At 46.0% G+C, this 26415-nt stretch overlaps 1 protein-coding gene across 1 annotated transcript; it reads left to right on the plus strand.

The window, feature by feature from the left end:
* Positions 1–81: 81 nt before the first annotated feature.
* NOB1 (NIN1 (RPN12) binding protein 1 homolog) lies at positions 82–26415 on the plus strand. Its single transcript, XM_056525912.1, is given in 12 exon segments — positions 82–203; positions 3522–3773; positions 3856–3988; positions 5288–5421; positions 7442–7451; positions 7612–7673; positions 8599–8750; positions 9095–9275; positions 9277–9327; positions 19544–19641; positions 20060–20204; positions 25803–26415. Coding segments are annotated over 11 exon segments (1305 nt in total). The 5' UTR covers positions 82–203; positions 3522–3704; the 3' UTR covers positions 26073–26415.

Raw genomic sequence — 26415 nt, forward strand, 5'->3', positions numbered from 1 at the left:
CGGCCATGTTGGTTGGGTAGGGGTTGTTCACAGTGTTTTCCAAGCCGTGTGCCTCCAGCTGTTGCAAAACTACAACTCCCAGCACGCCCGGACAGCCTTTTGGCTGTCTGGGCATGCTGGACGTTGTAGCTTTGCAACAGCTGGAGGCACACGGCTTGGAAAACACTGCTCTTATAGCTCCCTGTGACATTATCCACTCTTTTGTGAGTGTATAGAATAGAGCCAGTCCATGCACTATATAGGGCGTGTATTATAGAAATACTGTATATATATATATATATATATATATATATATATATATATATATATGTATATCTCACTTGCTAAAGGTGCAGCTTTTCATAGGTTTAATATTTCCCATTGAGCAGGTCCCTTCGCCTCATTGGCTCATTGGGTGACAATATATGATCATCAGGCTATGTTGGGCTATGTTTACATGGTGAGAATATCCAGATCGGAAATTCCGCTGCAGCAGAGTCCCATTGATTTCAATGCGATTCTGCTGCACTGTGCACATGTCGGAATTTCCACGGCATCTGCAGAAATGTTGAACCTGTTCTATGTTTCTGTGGATTCCGCTTGGAAATGAATTGCCGTCTGTGGAGACAGCGCATTTCCTGAACGGTCCTAGTGCCGCATCAAGTAAATGTGCGGAATGCCCATCTGTATTTTCCGTTGGACATTACACACATTTTTGGCCTTAGTGACCCAGCTGGGCCTCGTTCACACCAAAAATAAGAGCTGAAATCTGAACGGTTGCTATGGGCAACTGTACCACTGCTCCTATACACAAGGTTTGATAAATCTTCCCACTGAAAATACACCACAGTAAACATCCTCTTACCTTTTTAGAAGAGCACGACCGCGATCTCCCATATCGTGGTCGACGCACTATTTTGCCAAAGAGCCAGGAGGCCCCAGCGGTCAGACCCCCGCAATTTGAAACTCAGCCCCTATCCTTAGGATAGGGCAGCGATTCCCAACCAGAACCCAGAGGTCCCGTCAGGCCCTGCCCGGGGTACCGCGACGCTTCGGCAATTTTTTGTGAATCACGGCGTCGCAGGGGGGAAGGGAAGCCCGCCTCCCCCCCTGCGGCGTTATGAGTGAGTCACAGGCACGCAGGCCGGGAAGGGGATATTTGCAATGGGGATGGTGCGCCGGACCATCCTCCTGGCCGCAGGACCATCCATCCTCCCGGCCCCAGGACCATCCATCCTCCCGGCCCCAGGACCATCCATCCTCCCGGCCCCAGGACCATCCATCCTCCTGGCCCCAGGACCATCCATCCTCTGGGCCCCTGGACCAGCCATCCTCCCGGCCCAGTACCATCCTCCCAGCCCCAGAACCATCTTCCCACCCCCCTGCAGAAGGGCATTGAAAAACAGCTCAGCTTAAGTTAAGGTACTGCACCCTCTGTCACTCCTGTCCCCCCCCCCCCCCCCATTTTTGTCACCTGTCTGGTACCCCCTTTCACCCTTGTCCACTTTCCTGTCATCCATGTCCACCTTTTCTGCCCGTCGCCCATGTTCACCACCCCTCTGACCACTCCCAGTCTACCCCCCATCACCAATGTCCAACCACCACTATTTACCCCTCTGTCCTTTAGTCACCCCTGTCCACCCCTCTTTTACCACCTTGTCACTCCTGACCATCCCTCTTTCACCCCCTACACCCCCCTGTCACCCATTTACACTCTTCTACACCCATCTGTCTCCCATATACACCCCTCAACACCCCTCTGTCACCCATGTACACTCCTCTACACCCCTCTGTCACCCATGTACACTCCTCTACACCCCTCTGTCACCCATGTACACTCCTCTACACCACCAACACCCCTGTTACCCGTGTACACTCCTCTACACCCCTCTGTCACCCACTACGCCTCACTGTCACCCATGTACACTCTTCTACACCCATGTACACCCCTCTTTCAACCCCTACGCCCTGTCACCCATGTACACTCTTCTACACCCATCTGTCACCCATGTACACTCCTCTACACCCCTCTGTCACCCATATACACTCCCCAACACCCCTGTTACCCATGTACACTCCTCTACACCCCTATGCCCCCCTGTCACCCATGTACACTCTTCTACACCCCTTTACACCTATACGCCCCTGTTTTCCTCTTCACTTGTAAAAGGGGAATCTGGAGGCTGATGCAGAAAAAGTGAGGAGCCTAATATGTTTGTTTTGAAGATTTAACGGTGAAGAATTGTGACTGGAAATTCTTTTTACGATGACCCGGACCAGATGGAGAAGAGAAATGAATGATACTGACTGTAGAAGACATCACATGTGAATTACTGTAATCTACATACCCAGAGAAAAATGATGTAGTACGTTGCATCTTTTCCCCCGCCCCCCCTTTATAATTTTTTTTGCACAGCAAATTCGGTAGGGTAGGTACCCCACGGAAATTTTTTTTACGAGGGGTTTCCCAAGGTGATAAAGGTTGGGAAACACTGGGATAGGGAGTAAGTTTTCATATCCCAGAATTATCCCTTAACAGGGTGCCCATGTATACTGATAATGTGTGGGCAAAACATGACGTGAATGGGCGCGTACACCTTAAAAAGAAAACTGCTTCAAAAAGCATGCTACTTTTACAGTCAACATAAGCAGATGGAAAGCACGCACATACATCCCACTGAGGGAGATTTATTTAACCTTGGGCAGAGGAACAGTGGAGTAGTTTCCTATAGCAACCAATATGATTCCAGATTTCATTTTTAAAAAGGTCTCAGAAAAATAAGCTGGAATCTGATTGGTCAGCTGCTCCATTTTTCCTCTTCACAAGGTTTGATAAATCTCCCCTATAGTGTGTGTAGGCCAAGGTGTAGAATCAGTAGCAGGAACTAGAGATGAGCGAACTTACAGTAAATTTGATTCGTCACGAACTTCTCGGCTCGGCAGTTGATTACTTATCTTGCATAAATTAGTTCAGCTTTCAGGTGCTCCGGTGGGCTGGAAATGGTGGATACATTCCTAGGAAAGAGTCTCCTAGGATTGTATCCACCTTTTCCAGCCCACGGGAGCACCTGAAAGCTGAACTAATTTATGCAGGATAAGTCATCAACTGCCGAGCCGAGAAGTTCGGGACAAATCGAATTTACTGTAAGTTCGCTTATCTCTAGCAGGAACAATAGGGTAGATTTAACAAAACATGTGTAGAAGAAGAATGGTGCAGTTGCCCATAGCAACCAATCAGATTGCTGCTTTTATTTTTTAAAAGGCCACAAAATAATGAAAGAAGAAATCTGATTGATTGCAATGGGTAACTGCGCCATTCTACACTGGTTTTGATAAATCTCCTCCAATGATACAAATGCAGAGAGTAGCATGTGAAAGAAATATGGGGGAGATTTATTGACCCTATGCCGATGAAAGAGTGGAGCAGTTGCCCATAGCAACCAATCAGATTGCTGCTTTCATTTTTAAGAAGGCCTCTGAAAAATAAAATAAATGTTTTGATTGGTTGCTATGGGTAACTGCTCCACTTTTCCTCTGCACAGGTTTAAAATAGCTTGTGTCAACTATACTAACAGAACTCTGTGATGAGGATCATACTGACTCAGTACAGCCTGCAGTATTCTCTATCGGCCACCAGATGGAGACAACATACTGCAGTAAAAATAAAAAGTTAGAACGTGATCGCGCTCTCTGATTGGCTGAACTTTAGGGTCAGCTTAAAAAACATGGCGTCCTCCAAAGTGTCGCATGTTGTGGCGGATGCCGGAGCTTTTCTTAGGAATGCCGTATTACAGGTGAGCGGAGCGGGCAGTAGAGATATAGGTAGGGAGAAGTGTATATACATGGTCTGATTATTGGACCCTTATGTTTGTGCAGGAGATCGGGGCTCACATCTACACCGTGCCGGACGTGGTGGACGAGATCAGGGACAAGCCGACCAGGAGGCGACTGGCAGTGCTGCCCTATGATCTTCTGTTCAGAGAACCCAAACCTGAGAACATCCAGCTGGGTAAGGACTACAAGTCTCATAATGAATGAAAGGCAATGATAGGGTGACTGGTTGTCTTCCCATAATAAGAGTATTGTACAGTGGTCCCTCAAGTTACAATATTAATTGGTTCTGGGACAACCATTGTATGTTGAAACCATTGTATGTTGAGGCCAGAACTCTATGGAAACCTGGTAATTGGTTCTAAAGGCACCAAAATGTCATCCAAAAATAGAAAAATAAGTAGATAACTAATTTAGATAAAGCAAATCCTTACATAGAAAAGTAAGAAAGATCATCTGGAAGCTGTAAATCACTCTATGTCAGTGTGTCCCAAGCAGGGAGCCTCCAGCTGTTGCAAAACTACAACTTCCAGCATGCCCGGACAGCCAAAGGCTGTCCGGGCATTCTGGGAGTTGTAGTTTTGCAACAGCTGGGGGCACCCTGCTTGGGAAACACTGGTCTATGTAGAGGACACAATGTCCTAAAAAAAAAAAAAAAAAGTAACATGGAGCCACCCTTACCTGGTGTCCAAAGGAGCAGCTAACCCTGGCGCAGGTAAAGAGTACAGAACATGTAATACCTCCCTGTACTGTAGGGGGCGCTACCAGACAGGAATTAAGTGCATATGCTTCAGTAATACAGGGGTTTTACTAGTGAATGCCCATTTTGATTGGTTGGTTCTTCCAGCCATTGACATGTTTCACAGATCTGCACTGTCTGTAGTATTGTTGAGTCTGGTTTCAAGTTACAATGGTCCAGAAAAGACCATTGTATCTTGAAACTATTGTATGTTGAGGGCATTGTAAGTTGAGGGATCACTGTATCATGTACCAGGGTGCCTCCAGCAGTTGCAAAACTGCTGTCCGGGCATGCTGAGAGTTGTAGTTTTGCAACCCTGGTTGAAAAACACTGTAATATGGTGTTGAAATGTAACTTTCAGCATGCCCAGCTAGACAGTGATTGTTCAGGAATGATGGGAGTTGTAGTTGTGTAACAGCAGAGGACCACTAGATTGAGGAATGCTGCAGTATAATATTTCTGCTATGAAAGTGAAGGCCTATGTAGCACACACAGCAAGACCCTTACCTGATGCCTGATCAATGATTTTCCAATCTGTAACTCTATGGGAATTAGAAAACTACAGCTCCCAGCATGCCCAGACAGCAGAGTTTGTACTATTATTTTCTCTATAGTTGAACTGTATAATATGGGCCCTGTTTTTAAAGCAAAGCTCAAGGGAATATGTGACAATGTGCACATTATTAATATATTGGGAGCATTTGTCAGCTGTCTGGTCATTGTGTCTTTCTTCTACAGTGACAGATTTCTCTAAGAAGACCGGAGATTATGTCAGCCTCTCCGCCACTGACATCAAGGTCCTTGCCCTCACCTATCAGCTTGAGGTTGAACATGTTGGTACAGAACATATAAGAAAAGAGCCACCACAGAAGGTAACTGGCCCCCTCCACATTCCCAGAGAGCCGGTTTTGTTAGGGCTGTCCTGATAAAGATATTTACAATACTTTCCATGCTATAGCAGTATAGGGACATACTAAAAAGAATAAACGTTATAACTGATGGGTGAAATAAAAAAATGGAAGGCATAAAATTTTTTATTTGAAAACCAAGAATTAACTGGGTTTATGTAAAGCTAATGGTGTTCTAACAAATTCCAAATAAACTGATCCCTAAGGGATTTCCTGCAATTGACAGACAGTGATAGCAGCGTAATAACATTTCTGTGCTTGCTAGACCTAGAATTAAAGGAAATCTGTCACCAGTGTCACCTGCACTAACCTGTTGCTAACGATAGGTAGTGCAGGTGACTCTGATGACAACGGTACTCATCTTGTCCCGTTCTGTGCCGGGGATTTCCGGTAATCTTTGCCATTAGCTTCAGCTCCGGGCACTGCTGCAGCATAGAGCAGCAGTATGGGGCATGGGCGGAGCTTAGTGACATCACTGCTGCTGCTCCCTGCTGGGTCCCGCTACTACAGAACAGCAGCAGTGACGCCACTAAGCCCTGTCCGTGCCCCAATCCAGGCCGGAGCTGAAGCTTAATCTCGGTACCGAAAGGTTAGTGCAGGTGACACTGGTGACAGATTTCCTTTAAGGTTGCATTCACATCTTGGTTTGCAATGAATCTGCACTGTATTTGATTAATCGAACAGACTGAAGTCAGCTAGTGTCTCCGGATGGCTAATTTTCCGATCGTATCTGTTTTTTAAACAGGGCTGAAAACCTGGTCTGCTACGCTTTTCAGTCCGGTTAGAAAAACGGATGCTGTTGGAAAATGAGCCGGCCGGAGACACTAGCTGGAAATCAATGTGGTATGACGGGATACAGCAGGAGGCGGTTTTAACATTCTTCTGTCACGTCCAGCTGTCGGATTCGCAAAAAAAGACATGTGAATGCACCCTGCAGTTTATCCTAGATTGAATACATATTCCATGGAAACAGATGCCTAATAATTTTCCTTTTGCTTTATAGACCTAGAATGAACAGGATATATGTGCAGTTTATAGTGGAATGAACTCGTATTCCCCAGAATCAGATGCCTAATATTTTAACTGTATTTTTAAGACCCAGAATGAACAGGTCATTTGTAATATAATATTGGAACGAAAACCTATTCCATAAAAACAGATGCTTATTAATTCTGCTTTGCTTGATGAACGAGATAGATGTGCAGTTTACTGTTCAGCTAACATATATTCCAAAGTCATTCATATCATGTATATTCAGTGTAAGAATAAAACGACGCACAAAAAGTAGCTGGAATCTAATGAAACTTTATATGTGTGAATGATGATGTATGAAAGTGATTTACAAAAAAGATAATTTTTATTGGGAAAACTGTCTAATTTAAAGGAGATTGAAGTGCCCTTTTGGGCTGCTCTAGCATGGCTACCAGATGAGATACTGCTAAGGGCTTGAAGGCATACAGGCTTTGTATGACATATTGGCCCACAGATGTTGCAGCAGGGCCAATATATTCTGCACACTTACAGGTTGCCAAAACTAGCTTGCCATACATTCTATAGCAGTAAATTGGTGACTGGGCAAGCTAAAGAGACGGTCCTGTAAAACCCTTGACGTGTGGGCTTCATTGAAGAGCAGAAGCATGAAGCAGTGCCAAGCATTTCATTGTTATGGAACATCTCCCCAACATTGTCATTGCTGTGGGAAACCTCATTTGGTTGAGGGTGTTGTTATTCTGGGATCCCAAACTTGGAAGACATTGAGCATGGCCTAAAGGTGGTGCATGACATCTATTGCTATACTCTACCCTTCAGACCCTGCACAATGCAGAACACTTTGTATTTTACCTACAGTGAAGATGTTAGAGACTAAAGCTGGCCTCCCAACTTTTCCAGTAAGAACCAGACAGTTGGATTTCATTGCTGCCCTATCTTCTATGGGGTAATTGGAGGTACCTGGCATGGGGTTAACACCTGCATACTCAACCAGGTGTGCGTGTGTATGGGGCAGTCAGATGTGATAGCTGTTGGCTGAATAAGCTTTTGGCCAACAAATATCTAATGTGTGTTTCCAGCTTAAATGAAGTGGTCACATTATGTTTCGTTTGATGTCCGATACACTGTAACTGTGATATATGTATTTTTCTAGGTCTCTTTCAGCACCCACAACTAAACATCCTGAGGCTCCAGTCAATGTTGCTGGGTTTCCAATTTCCTTCCAGGTAAAAACAAAACATTTTTGTGGTTGTCACAGCTTTTATCACTTCAAAAATGGAATGGGACTGGATGAAGGAAAACTTTCACATGTGCATATTATCTGACATGCCAGAATAAAGCATCACTGGGAATGAGGGGGGCTAGAACCTCTACTGATTGATAGGTACCAAAGACACTTTCAGTTTCACTTGTCTTCACTCAGACATGTTATCAGTCCATTGACAGTGAGTTTAATAATGGTCTAGCCTCGCTATAGACCATCTTATTTAGATCAGGGGAGGTCCGACCCCATGGCACCACCACTGGCTACTTGTTTAAAGGGTTTTCTGTGCTCCTTCAAGCACTGGGACCTCATGAATATTTACACCGGTTGCAAATCTTTTCGTACATGCAAATGTCATACTGTTTGTATCAGCAGTTTAAAGGTCTGCAGTATTGTCCTATTCAAATGAACTGGGCCACACTGCAATACCTTGCATCAGGCGTATGCAGTGTAATATATATATATATATATACTATATATATATATATATATATATATATATATTATAATTTATTTTTAAAGCTGGATAATCCAGCTTAAAGCTAAAATGACTGTCCTTTCTTAAATGTCACCCGACAAACTTTAATGCAATAGGTTTATCCAGGAATAGATCCCGTCAAAAAACAGCACCACACCTGTTTTCAGGCTGTGTGTGGTATTGAAGCTACCCCCCCTCCTAAGTTTTCTGAAACCAAGGCCTTTTTGTTCTAGTGATTGGTGGTGGGTCTCAGATACCTTGCATATGGTGAAGGACATGAATTTATGCTCGTAGATATACTGTTATCTTAGTGATGTAGGTCAGATAAGTGTCTCTCAAACTGTTGTAAGTAGGTTAAGGAGCTGATCTTGTCAAATCTATAACAATACATGACATTCTTTATCTCCAGTCCACAGGCAAGAAAGAAGACATACTGAAGACACAGGCAAAAGAGGAGACTAAAGAAAGCACAGAGAATAAAGAGTTCAATTCGTTTTTCTTCTGGAGAAGCCCCCTACCAAGTATCGAGGATGATTTGCTGGAGTTAATGGTATGTCTAGGGTTAAGTTAGGAGGCCCAGCTGCGTATGTGTCAGTATGTTATTGCCTAGCCCATAGTGTGAGTCCTGCTATCAGAAGTTCCTATGTTTAAAACAGAGGGTGGGTCTCCACTTGGGTTACTAGTAACTGCCAATAATGTAGGTGAATTGTTGGGGAAACCTTTCATATAAACTTTGCTCTGTAGAAGACATGTTGCCTTGTTTTAATGGGGCATTCCATAAATGAGTTGAGAATTCTTTTAGGTGCTATATGTGCAGTTTACAACTAGGCAATATATATAATGGGAGGTAGGCAGTATAACACTGCAAATAGTGGCTAATACTAAACCAATTTTTGCCCCTGCAGAATGCCCCAGTCAGTATCTGTGACTACAAGCCTAAAGGAAGCTTCACTGACTAAACAGGACCATGAAGCAGACAAATCTTCCAGTGAGGAGGAGGAGGATGATGATGATGACGACAATGGGGGAGGTTGGATTACACCTAGCAACATCAAACAGATCCAGCAGGACATGGGCAGCCATGAAGGCACCAGTAAATGTAGTAGTTGGCTGCCTGACTACGGACTTTGCCATGCAGGTATTACAGCAGTATAGTCAAATTATTTCCCAACAATTGTTTTCAGATTCATTGAATTAATAGTTGTGCAACTATCATCAATTATTCCAAGAGTTAAACTGGCCATTGATATTGACAGTATCCACCAACAATGGGATGAGCCTTAAAAGGAATTCTTTCCTATGTACAGTGATGGATATTTTGAGGGGTGCCTCTCTACTTTGATTGGAATCTTTGAATACTATGGAGGATGATAGGCTACAGTAATCCTTTGCACAGTGTATGGTGAATGTGACTTCGCCCGGAAGTAAAACATATAGGTGGAGGGGAGGGGGACAAGTGTTTAGTGTTTTTAAAAACTGCTCATATTCACTAGCAAATATAGATAGTTTGGGCTGCCTAAAATTACACATTAAACTATATGGGTTACAATCAATAGTGCACCAAAATGAAAATTAAGGAAGTGCTTTTCCAAAAACCTAAACTGACCCTAAACTACAACTCCTAGCATGTAACACATAAGTAAAATTTGTGCATGTACTACTATAGAGCAGTGATCTGCAACTTGTGGCTCTGTAGCTGGTACAACAGTACAACTCCCAGCATGCAATGACCAATATCAGCAATGCAAAAATGGCAGTAACCCAAAGTGTATGCACTGCTATCATAACTGCTTCTGGTTGTCAGGATATGCTAGGAGTTGCAGATCACAGCTCTATAGCAGTTTATTCATACTGCCAGTATGTGCACAGTGATCTGCAACATATAATACTTCCCCTTTATACAGCGCTTCATGCAATAGAGTCCTTTCTTTTTTGATTTTTGGCGCCCCTGTGCCTCAAGCCCCAACCCCCCCAGCTCAGACCCACTTTTTTCATTTTCTTTAGCCAGCTCAGCCCCACCTGTGGCATCATGGCAGGTCCTTCAGCCAAAATCTCAACACAGCTTAGCCCCACCTTGACTTCTCTCCTGTGCAGTATAGGATAAAATTACAGGGCGAGTGCGTCCATCTACCTGGCCTGCCCCTGCCTCAAGCCGCGCCTTCCAAAATTTCAAGCGTTTTTTCCATTCAGCACAGTACTGATAACTCTGTATTTGGCCAATAATTTTTGAAGTGTAATGTTTAGAATTGAACTGTTTTTAACACACATTTAATTTTCACGTTATCATTTTTATACTTTCACACAGTATTTTACCACCATAAGTATAAGTGATTTATTGGGGACAGGGATAGGCTAGAAGGGGTGTTTGTGGCCCTAGGGCCAAGCATTTAGCTTTCACACTATAATTTGTATACATCCACATAATAGTATTTTACCACAGAAAAGTACAAGTGGTTTATTGGTGGGGGGGGGGGGGGGGGAGGTTCTGGCCCTAAGGCCAACCAGTGTTGTTTGGAATTGGATCTATCACCCCTCCACTCATCAGTGGTGGATCCAGGGGGGTTCAAAGGGTCAATTGCCCTTACCCAGATTAATTTCCCCCGTCGCATTCGGGGACATCCCTGTGTCCCGAAAGATCTTTTCAGGGCATAAGGATGTCCCGGGTACCTTTCTGCGGCCCCGCGGGAGGTAGCATACGAAGGGACGTCATTGATGTCCCGTGCATGCGCCCATAGGAGCGGAGCAGCGAGGACGCGCACATGGTAAGTTACCAGCTGCATGTCATCTTCGGTGCTCCGACCGCCGCTCCTCTGGTCCCAGGACCTACTGTTATAGGGCACAGCAGTAGATCATGACCCCTGACCAGAGGAGCAGTGGTCGGAGCACTGAAGTGGGGCAGTACACAGACCTACATTCTCCAGCCATACACTGTATATGGCTTAAGGCTGTATCTCTGTGGGGGCCACAGCCTACCTAATGTGGAGGGGGAGTACTATACTGCCAACCTAATGTGGGGGGTGGCGAGAAACTATAATGCCAGCCTAATGTGTGTGTGTGTGTGGGGGGGGGGGGGACTGTACTGCCAATCTAATGTGGGGGGGGGAGGAACTATACTGCCAATCTATTGTTTGGGGGGGGGGGGTAATATACTGCCAACCTAATGTGGGGGTGGCGAGAAACTATATTGCCAGCCTAATGTGTGTGGGGTGGGGGGACTGTACTGCCAATCTAATGTGGGGGGGAAACTATACTGGCAACCTAATGTGGGGGGGGGGGGGAAACTATACTGCCAACCTAATGTGGGGGGGGGGAAACTATACTGCCAACCTAATGTGGGGGGGGGGGGGGGGGCGGGGGGACGACTATACTGCCAACCTAATGTGTGTGTGGAGGGAACTATACTGCCAACCTAATGTGTGTAGGGGGGGGGGGGAACTATACTGCCAACCTAATGTGTGTGGGGGGAACTATACTGCCAACCCAATGTGTGTGGGGGGGGGGGGGGGACTATACTGCCAACCTAATGAGTGGGGGGGGGGGGAACTATACTGCCAACCTAATGTGTGTGTGGGGGGGGGGGGGAACTATACTGCCAACCTAATGTGTGTGTGTGTGTGTGTGGGGGGGGGGGGGAACTATACTGCCAACCTAATGTGTGTGTGTGGGGGGGGGGGGGGGGAGAACTATACTGCCAACCTAATGTGTGTGTGTGGGGGGGGGGGGGGAGAACTATACTGCCAACCTAATGTGTGTGTGTGGGGGGGGGGGGAACTATACTGCCAACCTAATGTGTGTGTGTGTGTGTGTGTGTGTGGGGGGGGAACTATACTGCCAACCTAACGTGTGGGGGGGGGGAAACTATACTGCCAACCTAACGTGGGGGGGGAGAAACTATACTGCCAACCTAATGGGGGGGGGGACACTATACTGCCAATCTAATGGGGGGGGGGACTATACTGCCAACCTAATGTGGGGGGGAAACTATACTGCCAACCTAATGTGGGGGGGGGGGGACTATACTGCCAACCTAATGTGGGGAGGACTAGGCTTGCAACCTAATCTGTGGGGGAGGAACTATACTGCCAATCTAATGTGGGGGGGGAAGCTATAATGCCGACCTAATGTGGGAGGGGGGGGGAACTATACTGCCAATCTAATGTGGGGGGGGGGGGTACTATACTGCCAATCTAATGTGGGGGGGAACTATACTGCCAATCTAATGTGTGTGGGGGAAACTATACTGCCAACCTAATGTGTGTGTGTGGGGAGGAAACTACTATACTGCCAACCTAATGTGTTGGGGGGGGGGGGGGGGGCAATACTGCCAACCTAATGTGTGTGTGTGTGTGTGGGGGGGGGGGGGGGGGAACTATACTGCCAACCTAATGTGGGGGGGACGGGACTAGGCTGACAACCTAATCTGTGAGGGGGGGGGGGGGATGGGTGGGTTGTAACTAAGCTGACAACCTAATGTGGGGGGGGAACTATGCTGACAACTGATGACCTAATGTGGGAGGGAACTATGCTGACATCCTAATGCGGGGCGGGGGGGGGACGACTAGGGATAATCTGTGGAGGTTAAGGCCAATAGCCGATAATTTATACCGGAATATCAGTATGTTATCAGCTATTTATCACCCCCCCCCTCCTGGCGACACCGCTGCAGATCATTGATTTAACCCCTTAAGGACCCATGACGTATGCATACGTCTCTGCACCCTGGGCTTTAAGGACCGTGACGTACTCATACGTCATGGCGTTTTCTGGTCCCTGCCGCGCGCCGGGCAGAGATCGGAAGCGGATGCCTGCTGAAATGCTTCAGTAGGCATCCAGGGCAAACGCCGAGGGGGGCCATGTTGGCCCCCCATGTCGGCGATCGTCGCAAATCGCGAGGGAAATCGCCCCTGCGATCTGCGGCGATACCGGGCTGATCGGGTCACCGGTAATTTTGCATGATCCTGGTTGTCACAGACAGCCAGGACCATGCTAAAGTATAGGAGTGAGGTGGCAAGCCTGTCACCTCCTCCTATCCCCTGCGATTCCTCAGTTAGTTAACCGACCAATCGCAGGGGGGGGGGGGGGGGCGGTTACTTCCTCCTGCCCTGCCCGGCCCCTGGAAGTCCCGAGAGAACGGGAGGAAGACCGGAGGATGCGGCGGGGGACGGGGGAGTGCTGGGGCCCGGCCCCGGTACTTACCTCGTCCCTGAAGACCCGGATCCCGGCGGTGGAGACGGCGGCAGCGGCGACAGGTGAGTGGATCTTCGGCGGCGGCGCGGGACCTTTGCAGCAGTCCAGACCGCCGTAAACCGATCTGGACTGCTCCATCTGGTCCCCTTACACTACAACTCCCAGCATGCCCAGACAGCCCTTGGTGTCCAGTCATGCTGAGAGTTGCAGTTTTGCAACATCTGGAGGTCCGCAGTTTTGGGACCACTGTGCCCTTCCAGATGTTGCAAAACCTCAGCATGCCCTTACTGTCCAGGCATGCTGGGAGTTGTAGTTCTGTAACAGCTGTCCCTTCAGATGTTGCAGAACTACAACTCCCAGCATGCCTGGACAGTTTTGGCATACTGGGAGTTGTAGTTTTGCAACACCTGGAAGGGCACAGATTGGGAACCACTGTATTAGTGGTCTGCAAACTGTAGTCCTCCAGATGTTGCAAAACTACAACTCCAAGTATGCTGGGAGTTGTAGTTCGGCAACATCTGGCTCTAAAGATGTTGCCGAACTACTACTTCCAGCATGCCTGAGAATGTTTGGGAGTAGTGGATTTGCAACAACTGGAGGCACAATGGTTGGGAAACATTGTCTGTTTCCTAACTCAGTGTTTCTCAACCTGTGTGCTCCAGCTGTTGCAAAACTATAACTACCAGCATGCACTGATAGACTGTGCATGCTGGGAGTTGTAGTTTTGCAACAGCTGGAGGTCCCCCCCCCCCCCCCCTGTGAATGTACAGGGTACATTCACATGGGCAGGGGGCTTACAGTGAGTATCAGGCTGCAAGTTTGCGATGCAGCAAATTTTGCGCCGCAGCTCAAACTCGCAGCGGGAAACTCGCTGTAATCCCCCGCCCGTGTGACTGTACCCTAAAAACACTACACTAAATAAAAAGTAAAAAACACTACATATACATATACCCCTACACAGCCTCCCTCCCCAATAAAAATGAAAAACGTCTGGTACGCCACTGTTTCCAAAATGGAGCCTCCAGCTGTTGCAAAACAACAACTCCCAGTATTGCCGGACAGCCGTTGACTGTCCAAGCGTGCTGGAAGTTTTGCAACAGCTGGAGGCACCCTGTTTGGGAATCACTGGCGTAGAATACCCCTATGCAAATCCCTAATTCAGTCCTCAAATGCGCATGGCGCTCTCACTTTGGAGCCCTGTCGTATTTCAAGGCAACAGTTTAGGGCCACATATGGGGTATCGCCGTACTCGGGAGAAATTGCCTAAAAAATTTGGGGGGGCTTTTTCTCCTTTCACCCCTTATGAAAAGGTGAAGTTGGGGTCTAACACCAGAATGTTAGTGTAAAAAAAAAAAAATGTTTTACACTAACATGCTGGTGTTGCCCTATACTTTTCATTTTGACAAGAGGTAAAAGGGGGAAAAAAGCCCCCCAAAATTTGTAATGCATTTTCTCCCGAGTACGGAGATACCCCATATGTGGGCGCAAAGTCCTCTGGGGGAGCACAACAAGGCCCAGAAGGGAGAATGCGCCGTGTACATTTGAGGTGATTTGCACAGGGGTGGCTGATTGTTACAGTAGTTTTGACAAACGCAAAAAAAAAAAAAAAAACACATGTGACCCCATTTCGGAAACTACACCCCTCACGGAATGTAATAAGGGGTGCAGTGAGAATTTACACCCCACTGGTGTCTGACAGATCTTTGGAACAGTGGGCTGTGCAAATAAAATTTTTGGGAAAAGCCCACTGTTCCAAAGATCTGACAGACACCAGTGGGGGGGTAAATGCTCACTGTACCCCTTGTTACGTTCCTCAAGGGGTCTAGTTTCCAAAATGGTATGCCATGTCGTTTTTTTTTTGCTGTCCTGGCACCATAGGGGCTTCCTGAATGCGACATGCCCCCCGAGCAAAATTTGCTCTCAAAAAGCCAAATATGACTCCTTCTCTTCTGAGCATTGTAGTTCGCCCGTAGTGCACTTCAGGTCAACTTATGGGGTACCTCCATACTCGGAAGAGATGGGTTACAAATTTTGGGGGTATTTTCTGCTTTTAACCCTTGCAAAAATGTGATTTTTTTAAATTTTTTTTTTATTTTTTTTTTTTTCACATATGCAAAAGTTGTGAAACCCCTGTGGGATATTAAGGCTCACTTTATTCCTTGTTACGTTCCTCAAGGGGTCTAGTTTCCAAAATGGTATGCTATGTGTTTTTTATTTATTTTTTTTTGCTGTTCTGGCACCATAGGGGGCTTCCTAAATGCAACATGCCCCCCAAAAACCATTTCAGAAAAACGTACTCTCCAAAATCCCCTTGTCGCTCCTTCCCTTCTGAGCCCTCTACTGCACCCGCCGAACACTTTACATAGACATATGAGGTATGTGCTTACTCGAGAGAAATTGGGCTACAAATATAAGTATACATTTTCTCCTTTTACCCCTTGTAAAAATTCAAAAATTGGGTCTACAAGAACATGCGAGTGTAAAAAATGAAGATTGTGAATTTTCTCCTTCACTTTGCTGCTATTCCTGTGAAACACCTAAAGGGTTAAAACACTTACTGAATGTCATTTTGAATACTTGGGGGGGGGGGGGGGGTGCAGTTTTTATAATGGGGTCATTTGTGGGGTATTTCTAATATGAAGGCCCTTCAAATCCACTTCAAACCTGAACTGGTTCCTAAAAAATGGTGAGTTTGGAAATTTTGGGAAAAATTGAAAAATTGCTGCTGAACTTTGAAGCCCTCTGGTGTCTTTCAAAAGTGAGAACTCGTCAATTTTATGATGCAAATATAAAGTAGACATATTGTATATGTGAATACATTTTTCATAAAATTTGGTGATTTTTCACCAAGAAAGGATGCAAGTTACCACAAAATGTTACCACTATGTTAAAGTAGAATATGTCACGAAAAAACTATCTCGGAATCAGAATGATAACTAAAAGCATTCCAGAGTTATTAATGTTTAAAGTGACAGTGGTCAGATGTGCAAAAAATGGCCGGGTCCTAAGGTGCAAAATGGCTGGGTCCTTAAGGGGTTAAAGCGGGCGCTTTAAATCAATGAACTGCAATGGCTTTTACGGTGCCCGAGACCGCCGCTGCCACCCGCTTCTCTGCGGTGCAGTGGGGGGGGGGGGGCATTATTGGCAAGGTAATTGCCGATACCGATAACTTCCAAAATTGTGAATATTGGCCAAACCGATAATTGGACGATCCCTATGGGGACCTATGCTGACAACCTAATGTAGGGGGGGGGGGGGGGGTAACTATGCTGACAACTGCCAACCTAATGGGGAGGGAACTATGCTGACAACTGCCAACCTAATGGGGAGGGAACTATGCTGACAACTGCCAACCTAATGGGGAGGGGAACTATGCTGACAACTGACAACCTAATGGGGAGGGAACTATGCTGACAACTGCCAACCTAATGGGGAGGGAACTATGCTGACAACTGACAACCTAATGGGGAGGGAACTATGCTGACAACTGCCAACCTAATGGGGAGGGAACTATGCTGACAACTGACAACCTAATGGGGAGGGAACTATGCTGACAACTGCCAACCTAATGGGGAGGGAACTATGCTGACAACTGACAACCTAATGGGGGAGGGAACTATGCTGACAACTGACAACCTAATGGGGAGGGAACTATGCTGACAACTGCCAACCTAATGGGGAGGGAACTATGCTGACAACTGACAACCTAATGGGGAGGGAACTATGCTGACAACTGCCAACCTAATGGGGAGGGAACTATGCTGACAACTGACAACCTAATGGGGAGGGAACTATGCTGACAACTGACAACCTAATTGGGGGGGGCTAGGCTGACAACCTAGTGAACTATGCTGCATACTTAAAGGAGTACTCTTCTGCCCCAGCGTTCGGGACATTTTGTTCCGAACTCTGGCTGCGGGGGTTGTGACATCACGGCCAGGCCTCTTGGGACGTAACTCCACACCCCCTCAATGCAAGTCTATGGGGGGGGGGGCGTGTTAACCACTGCACAATACTCTGATAGTGCCCCTCCCAAGACTAGACTCTGGATGCGCCCTGCCACTCATAAGGATATTCGTTGTTGTGAATGAGCGATATTCCTTTCACTAGTTACAATAATATACACTAAAACATGGTGAAGACTAGGAAGGAACGGACGATCTCTTCTGGTCCTATGGAGCTGTAGACGGGCTCTTTAGGGTTTCCTCATAAGCTCGAGGAAAAACCTTTACAGAAAGTTCATGAAATGTATGTTTATTTCTTTTTTTTCATCCCCTAAAGTACACGGGGCATAAATGTATGCTCTTCACCCACTCCTGGTCTATGTCCAGGCTGCTATTGGACACCATTGATCAAAGTGATGTGCGGCATTAACTGACAACTGTATTTTAATACTTTTAGATGCCGCAATCAACTTTGATTGCGACAGCTAGAGTATTAAAATACAGGTCCCTAGTTGCTTAGTGGAACTTATCGGGACCATCAGAGGATGGAAAGAGGTCCTAAACCTTCCTCCATACCATCCTATCGGCACCCCATCTGTGCAGGCAGCCTATACAAGTTGAGCACTGATTGTTCGCTGTATGCAATCGAAATATTGCAGGTTATAGTTACCTATGGGGACTAAAAATAAATATGGTAAATGTCCAAATAAAAGTTAATAAATGTGAATAAACCCCGTTCATTATAAAGGTTTAAATCTTCCCCCCCCCCCCACCTTCATATTTTCAAATAAACCAAAAATAAATGTGGTAGTCAGGTTTCAAAGTATTAAAGGTGTACTCCGCTGTAAACATCTTATTCCCTATCCAAAGGATAAGGGATAAGCTGTTAGATCGTGGGAGTCCTGGCTTGCAGCTTTCGCTTTCTTTAGTCGCACCACGCCCCCTCCATGTCTATGGAAGGGGGTGTGGCTGCTAGTACATAGCCATCACGCCTCCTCCCATAGACGTGAATGGAGGGGGCGTGGTGGCCGGCATCAACGGGCACAGAGTGGAGTTTGCTCCAAGCACCGAATGACTGGTGCCGCAGCGGAGACCCCCGTGATCCAACATCTTATCCCCCGCGATCCAACATCTTATGTTTACAACGGAGTACCCCTTTAAAATATTCTTATGTAATGAAACAGCACATTGAAAGGTGGAAATGTTTTAAAATTAAAAAAATCGCTTATTTTTGGTGCATATTGTTCCAGAAAAAAAACAATCAAAAAGTCCTATTAAAGGGGTACTCTGGTGGAAATTATTATTTTTCAAAATCAATTGGTGCCAGAAAGTTAAAGATTTGTAAATTACTTCTATTTAAAAATGTTAATTCTTCCAGGACCTATTAGCTGCTGTATGCTCCAGAGGAAGTTGTGCAGTTATTTTCTGTCTTACCACAGTGCTCTCTGCTGACACCTCTGTCCGTGTCAGGAACTGTCCAGAGTAGGACCAAACCCCATAGCCAACCTCTCCTTCTCTGGACAGTTCCTGACATTGGAATACAGCAATAATACAGCAGCTGATAAGTACTGGAAGGATTAAGATTTTTAAATAAAAGTAATTTACAAATCTTTTTAACTTTCAGGCACCAGTTGATTTGAAAACATTTGTATTCTACTCGTTTCCACCGGAGTTTCCCTTTAAAGTGTACCTGTTGTTAAAAACCTTTGATATAATGTAGATAATACATTACAATACAATTAAGATATGTATATTTGTATTATTACATTGATTTAAAAACTTGTATATTTTTGGGTAAAAAAAAATGCTGTCCCTGCAGCTTTTACCTGTGTGTCTCTATGAGGAGTCCAAAAACAGGAGGTGGGAGCAGGAGAAGCAGGGCTCTGTGTGAGCCGGGAGTGTGTCACAGAGCCCTGCTTGCCCTCAGTGCACAGAGCCCTGCTTCTCGAGTGATCATAGCAGTGAGATATAATATAGGAACTGTTACAATGCTGAACCTTGAGTCATCAGAGCAATCCAGTGGCTTCATCTTCCAGCTTTGATTGATAAATTTCTTCCTGTTTGGGTATAGGGAGTGAGCTGTCAATCAAGACCAGTGCCACCAGACATAGCCCTAATGACTCATAGTTCAGGCAGCATGAAAGTGATGACAGGCTCCCTGTTAAAAATGTACATTTAGTTCCTAAGACCCTCAGTACCTTAACTCTGTTTTCCTGCCCTCAGAACGTGCTCCTGCAGATGGGGCTGAATGTGCTCTCTGTGGATGGAATGCTGATCCGCCAGACCAGGAACTACATTTTGCGCTGTCATGGCTGCTTCAAGTGAGTTGGAAATTGGGATGGAAACTTGGTAATGTTGATTACTTAGGCTTTGGTAATGACGGCATTATGGTCCACTTGCAATATTTTCTTTGTATGGACCACATATCTATCAAGGAAACGTACTCCAGCTCCGGTAGTGTGGTAAAAGCAGGTCTCTTTATTGATCCACAACAAATATGAGCATACAAAACAAAAATGCAGACGCGTTTCAGGACTCACTGGCCCTTAGTCATGGCATACAAGAATCCATTAAAACTCACATTTATAAGACCAAAAAAAGGTCACATGATCATGACATGAGACAGTTAGGACCACATACCCTCTTTGTACAGGCATCAGGAATTTTAACAAATCAGAATGTTTGTAAGAGGTGACACCCAATTTGCCAAATAAAATATTTCTCCAATTTTAATTTCAGGACCACAGCCGATATGACCAAGGTGTTCTGTCCCAACTGTGGTAATAAGACGCTGAAGAAGGTCGCTGTGTCTGTGGATGAAGATGGTAGCCTCCACGTTCATTTCTCTCGAAACCCAAAGGTTCTCAACACTCAGGGGCTGCGGGTAAGACAGGAACAAATGTACAAATATACTGGAGCATACCCTTCATAAGCATGTGGATATGCTCAATGCTTCTAATATCACAGTTTAATACTCCCTAATTTTGTGAGGATAGTCCTCAGTTACTTGCGCAGCATTGTATAGCGGTCAAAATATTCAATTTCTTAGTGGATTTGTGCTGTTAGTACAATTACATTTTTTTTTTCTGCACTTGACCACAAGGTGGCATTGTAATACCTTAGGCTGCTTTCACACTATGAAAATTCATCCGTTACAAACATCCGTTAGAAAAGCCCTGCTAATCAGCTGTTAAACAATCCCATTAAAGTCTATGGGATTTTTTGATTATCCTTTATGACCAGTTATAGTCTGTCATGAATAACGGCCGTTAGTTGTGACGGAAGAAATAACGGCACATGCACTAATTTTTCTTCCGTCACAAGAAACTGGTAAATTAACGGCCGTTATTTTTAACATTGAAGTCTATTGCTGACGAATGAGCCTTTATGTTATCTGTTTGCACACAGTTTATTATATCCGTTATTACTTCTGAGCATGCTCAGAAGAGGTGACATCAGCAGACTCCTGCAGTGCTGAGGGAGGACAGACTTCTTTCCATGATGGGAGTAGTAATTCCCTGGCTGTGGGAGTCTGCAGACAGCTGGGGAGGCTAGATTAGTGTTTGTACTACAACCCCCATCATGGAACAGAGTCTGTTCCATGATGGGGGCTGTAGTACAGGGGCTGAGGGATTGATCGCATCGGGTTTCACTTCTGAGACCCGATGCGATCAAAAGTTATTAAGCAGAGGAGCGGGCGGCATGCTTTGCAACCCTGCGATGTATCAGTGTGTTTTAACTTTCATTTTTGAATCCCCCACGGGGAGCCCTGAATGGCCGATCTGGGCTCTCGACAAGAGATTGAAAAAATGAACTTTGAGAGTAGCTGGGGCCAAAGAGCACTGTGGGGGGCAAGATATATAGCGCTGCAGAGGGGGGGGCAGACATATAGCCTATATATCTAGCCCCCCAGCAGCGCATTAGATATGACCCCCGCCTGCACATTAAATATATATACCCTCTGGCACATTAAATATATACCCTCCGCCGGCGCATTAAATATATACCCCCGCAGCGCATGTATTTGTGCCCTCGCAGCTCTTCCATATACACATGCCCCTACCGCCGTATGAATGAAAAGTATCTCTATTAGCAGCATATAGAGCCGGCTCCCGGCACTATGCGCTGCTAATAGAAATATCTTTAATTCATATAGCAGCAGAGGTATATGTATGTAGAAGCACTGGGGGGGGGGGGGGGCGGGGGCAGATAACGCTATATGTCTGCCCCCCCCCCAGTGCTTCTATATACACATGCCCCTGCTGCCGTATGAATGAAAAGTATTTCAATTAGCAGCGCATAGTGCTGGGAGACGGCTCTATACGCTGCTAATAGAAATACTTTTCATTCATATGGCGGTAGGGGCATATGTATATAGAAGAGCTGCGAGAGCACAAATACATGCGCTGCGGGGGTATATATTTAATGCGCCAGCGGGGGGTATATATTTAATGCGCCAGCGGGTATATATTTAATGCGCAGGCGGGGGTCATATCTAATGCGCTGCTGGGGGGCTAGATATATGGGCTATATGTCTGCCCCCCCCTCTGCAGCGCTATATATCTTGCCCGCCACAGTGCTCTTTGGCCCCAGCTACTCTCAAAGTTCATTTTTCAATCTCTCGCTGAGAGCCCTGATCGGCCATTCAGGGCTTCCCGCGGGGGATTCAAAAATGAAAGTTAAAACACACTGATACATCGCAGGGTTGCGGAGCATGCCGTCCGCTCCCCTGCTTAATAACTTTTGATCGCATCAGGTCTCAGAAGTGAAACCTGGTGCGATCAATCCCTCAGCCCCTGTACTACAACCCCCACCATGGAACAAACTCTGTTCCATGATGGGGGTAGTAGTACAAGCACTAATGTAGCCTTAAAACTTCAAATCTTCATAAAACTCCTTAATTGTGAATATAGGGTAAACCATTTTTGGATCATGGCAAAAAGAAAAAGAAAAAAAAAACATTTTTTTAATAATGAATGTACTGTAAAGATGGATGTACTGTAAAATGACAACAACAAACACTGACAACTAACAACTCCCTTATGAGTCTCAGCAGTTTAGGCTTCTGGTTGCTGGAGTATAGTCAGGTGTTTAGGTTGGTCACGTTAGGTGAATTGCAGTGATAACACTCCAGCACTTGTCATTGCAAAACAAGACGATTCATTCACCCCTTAAGGATGACGTGTTTTTTCATTTTTGCACTTTTGTTTTTTCCTCCTCACCTTCTAAAAAAAACATAACACTTTCAGTTTTCCACCTACAGACCCATATGAGGGCATGTTTTGTGCACTACCAATGCAGCAGCACACTGCACACTGCCAGCACAAGGATATATATGTATGTAATAGTTTGGTATCAACTAAAGTGCTGGCTGACTTATTCTTTGTCTGTATTACACATACGGGGGAGTGGCTACCTCCATGTTGGCCTTGCACCCCACCCACCTCCATTAGGTGTATATAAGGTGTCTTGGATGTTCCAGATCCTGCCATGCTTACTGAACTGTTCACAGAGGCATATTCACAGTGTAGGGTCCGTCCCAATGAGGCCACCTTATCGCGGTGGGACGGTCCAAGCTATTTGACCGCCGGCGGAGACAAATTTGCAAGCTTAGTGCCTCACTATCTCATAGTTCAACATTTGCATCTATTACACCATAGCTGTATAGCTCTCCATGTTTTACCTGCATGTTCATGTTTCACCTATATCCTTGTGCAGGCAGTGTGCTGCTGCATTCTTCTGTTGCTGTATATTTAGCCTAGTAGCCTCCTATCCCGACCTCCTATCCCGTCCTCCTATCCCGTCCTCCTATCAAAAAAACCCTGACCCTCACAAATGGGGGTAGTTTAAGGGTTAAATTAACTATCCTATATTTTAAGTGGCCATATAAGTAACATGTGACCAAGTATTATCGAAATATCTCCAGCCATTTGGAAGTTATGCAGTAACATATATTTCCCATTGACTTGCATGGGACTTTAAACATAAGCCCCGCCCCTGGAAAATGGGGGTGAGTAAGGGTTAAATTACCTATCCTATGTTTGTTGACATATAAGTAGCATGTGTGCCAAGTTTCATGTTAATATCTTTAGCCGTATGAAAGTTTTTGTGGAACATAAATACATACATATATATATACATACATACACACACACACACGTTGAGTTTTATATATATATAGATATTCTGTAGGTCCATACGGTTACGAAGATACTTAATTTATGTAGTTTTTATTTTACTACTTTATAATTTTTTTTATTACTTGCACCAAAATTGGTATGTTTAAAATTGTCATCTTCTGGCCCCTGTAACTTTTTATTTTATTTTTCCATATGCGGGGGTTGTATGAGGGCTCATTTTTTGCGCCGTGATCAGAAGTTTTTATCGGTACCATTTTTTTTTTTTTCATGGGACTTTTTTGATAGCTTTTTAAAGGGGTACTCCGCCCCTAGACATCTTATCCCCTATCCAAAGGATAGGGGATAAGATGTCAGATCGCCGGGGTCCCGCTGCTGGGGACCCCGGGGATCGCTGCTTCAGCACTCTGCTATCATTACAGCACAGAGCGAGATCGCTCTGCACGTAATGACGGGCAATACAGGGGCCAGAGCATCGTTACGTCACGGCCCCGCCCCTCGTGACATCACGGCCCGCCCCGTCAATACAAGTCTATGGGAGGGGGCGTGGCGGTCGTCACGCCCCCTGCCATAGACTTGCATTAAGGGGACGGGCCGTGATGTCATGAGGGGCGGAGCCATGTCACGCTGCTCCGACCCCTGTATCGCCCTTCATTACGCACAGAGCGAACTCGCTGTGTGCAGTAATGATGGCGGGGTGCCGTAGCGGCGATCCCCGGATTCCCCAGCAGTGGGACCACGACGATCTAACATCTTTATCCCCTATCCTTAGGATAGGGGATAAGATGCCAGGGGCGGAGTACTCCTTTTAATAAATTTATTTTTATTTTTTAGGGTATAATAAGTGACCAAAAATATGCAATTTTGGACTTTGGTAATTTTTTACGTAAACGCCATTGACCGTGCGGTTCAATTGTTTTTATTTTTAACTTAGTTTTTTTATTTTTTACAAATTTTTATAGTCCCCATAGGGCAGTGCTTCTCAATTAGGAAGAATGCCCCCCCTAGGAAGAAGAAAACATTTAGAGCCCCTGTACACTGAGGACAAGCGGGGCTCTGTACACTGAGGACAAGCGGGGCTCTGTACGCTGAGGACAAGCGGGGCTCTGTACGCTGAGGACAAGCGGGGCTCTGTACGCTGAGGGCAAGCGGGGCTCTGTACGCTGAGGGCAAGCGGGGCTCTGTACGCTGAGGGCAAGCGGGGCTCTGTACGCTGAGGGCAAGCGGGGCTCTGTACGCTGAGGGCAAGCGGGGCTCTGTACGCTGAGGGCAAGCGGGGCTCTGTACGCTGAGGGCAAGCGGGGCTCTGTACGCTGAGGGCAAGCGGGGCTCTGTACGCTGAGGGCAAGCGGGGCTCTGTACGCTGAGGGCAAGCGGGGCTCTGTACGCTGAGGGCAAGCGGGGCTCTGTACGCTGAGGGCAAGCGGGGCTCTGTACGCTGAGGGCAAGCGGGGCTCTGTACGCTGAGGGCAAGCGGGGCTCTGTACGCTGAGGGCAAGCGGGGCTCTGTACGCTGAGGGCAAGCGGGGCTCTGTACGCTGAGGGCAAGCGGGGCTCTGTACGCTGAGGGCAAGCGGGGCGGCGGGCGCACTGCTCGGTGGCACAGTGAACTCCGACATAGTGGGCTGCTGCGCTTAGACGTGAGGTCACGTCACCCCGGTGACGTGACCTCACGTCTGAACGTAGCAGCGTGCCACGCCGAAGTTAAAAGCGTCTCTCCCAGGCAGCCACACTGACAACCCTTTTACGGAGCCTCGCGCCCCACTATTTGAGAAGCACTGCCATAGGGGAATATTACATGCAATCTTCTGATTGCATTCACTGTTCAATGCTATGTCATAGCATAGCACTGTTCAGTGTTATCGATGCTCGATTGCGCCAGGCTGCTCACGCGTTAAGGAAAGTAGGGGCCCTCCTGCTGTCCTCCAAACTGATTGGGACACCACAGTTTCACCGGGGTGGTCCCATTTGGCTCCGCTGAGCTGCCAGGATAGATTTTTTTTTTTTTACAGGTACAGGTACGCCCTTCATTCTTAAGGGGTTAAATATAGGCAGCATATACACTTCTGCTCTGAATCGGAAACAAATCTGTCTAAAAACCCATGCCACATCAGCTAAAACAGGTAAGCCCAATGCACACAAACTTCTACATTACTCTCTAAAATTAACCTATGTTGCACTTTATAAGAAAAGAAAAAAAATCAGAGCGCTTGAATTTATGTACATGAGGATTGGCATTGCTTGTGTTTTCAAGATAGTGCTGTGATACGCTAGTATTCAGCAATATTATAACAGTCAAACTGGTCAGCAACATGTCTTCACCATATTTATCTGTCTTCCCACAGTACTCATTGCCAGCCCCACAAGGTGGCAAGCATGCATCAAACCCACATTTAGTGTGGGACCAGAATTTCCCACAGCAGCGTCTTTCCAAAAAGGCAAGATCCAAAACAGATGTATTTAACCCAGATTACATTGCCGGAGCATCACCCTTTGCAGAAAACGACATATACAGCCGTGCTGCCAATTTAAACATCAGAGATGGAGCGGTAGGAGCTGGGCGAAGGCGGGTGAACCCTAATGCTCCCCGAAAAAAAGGAGTGAAAAAGAGATGAGTCCTGTATCAACGAAAGAGGGGAGAAGAAGAGGACTTATATTTATAATGTGCCTTATGTCAGCCTGGCTTGCAGTGGAATTCTTGGACGAATGGCTAAAATAGAAGGTCTGGCATAGGATAACATACAGATATAATAATGGAGTAAACAAGGCTCCACCTTGTTGATGTTTTCCACAGTCAGGGTGAAATTCTAGTAACTGTATTTGTATAAATTTCTATGCTGCTTAACAAATATTTGTGTCCTAGTATGTTCTCCTTTTATAGTACGAAAGCAGCTTCTAAACAAATAGGTCTATTGTGAAACATGATCTTGTGGTCCGGTATTAAACTCTGGAAATGCT

The sequence above is a fragment of the Hyla sarda genome, chromosome 6 (assembly GCF_029499605.1).
Source record: "Hyla sarda isolate aHylSar1 chromosome 6, aHylSar1.hap1, whole genome shotgun sequence".
Taxonomy (NCBI): domain Eukaryota; kingdom Metazoa; phylum Chordata; class Amphibia; order Anura; family Hylidae; genus Hyla; species Hyla sarda.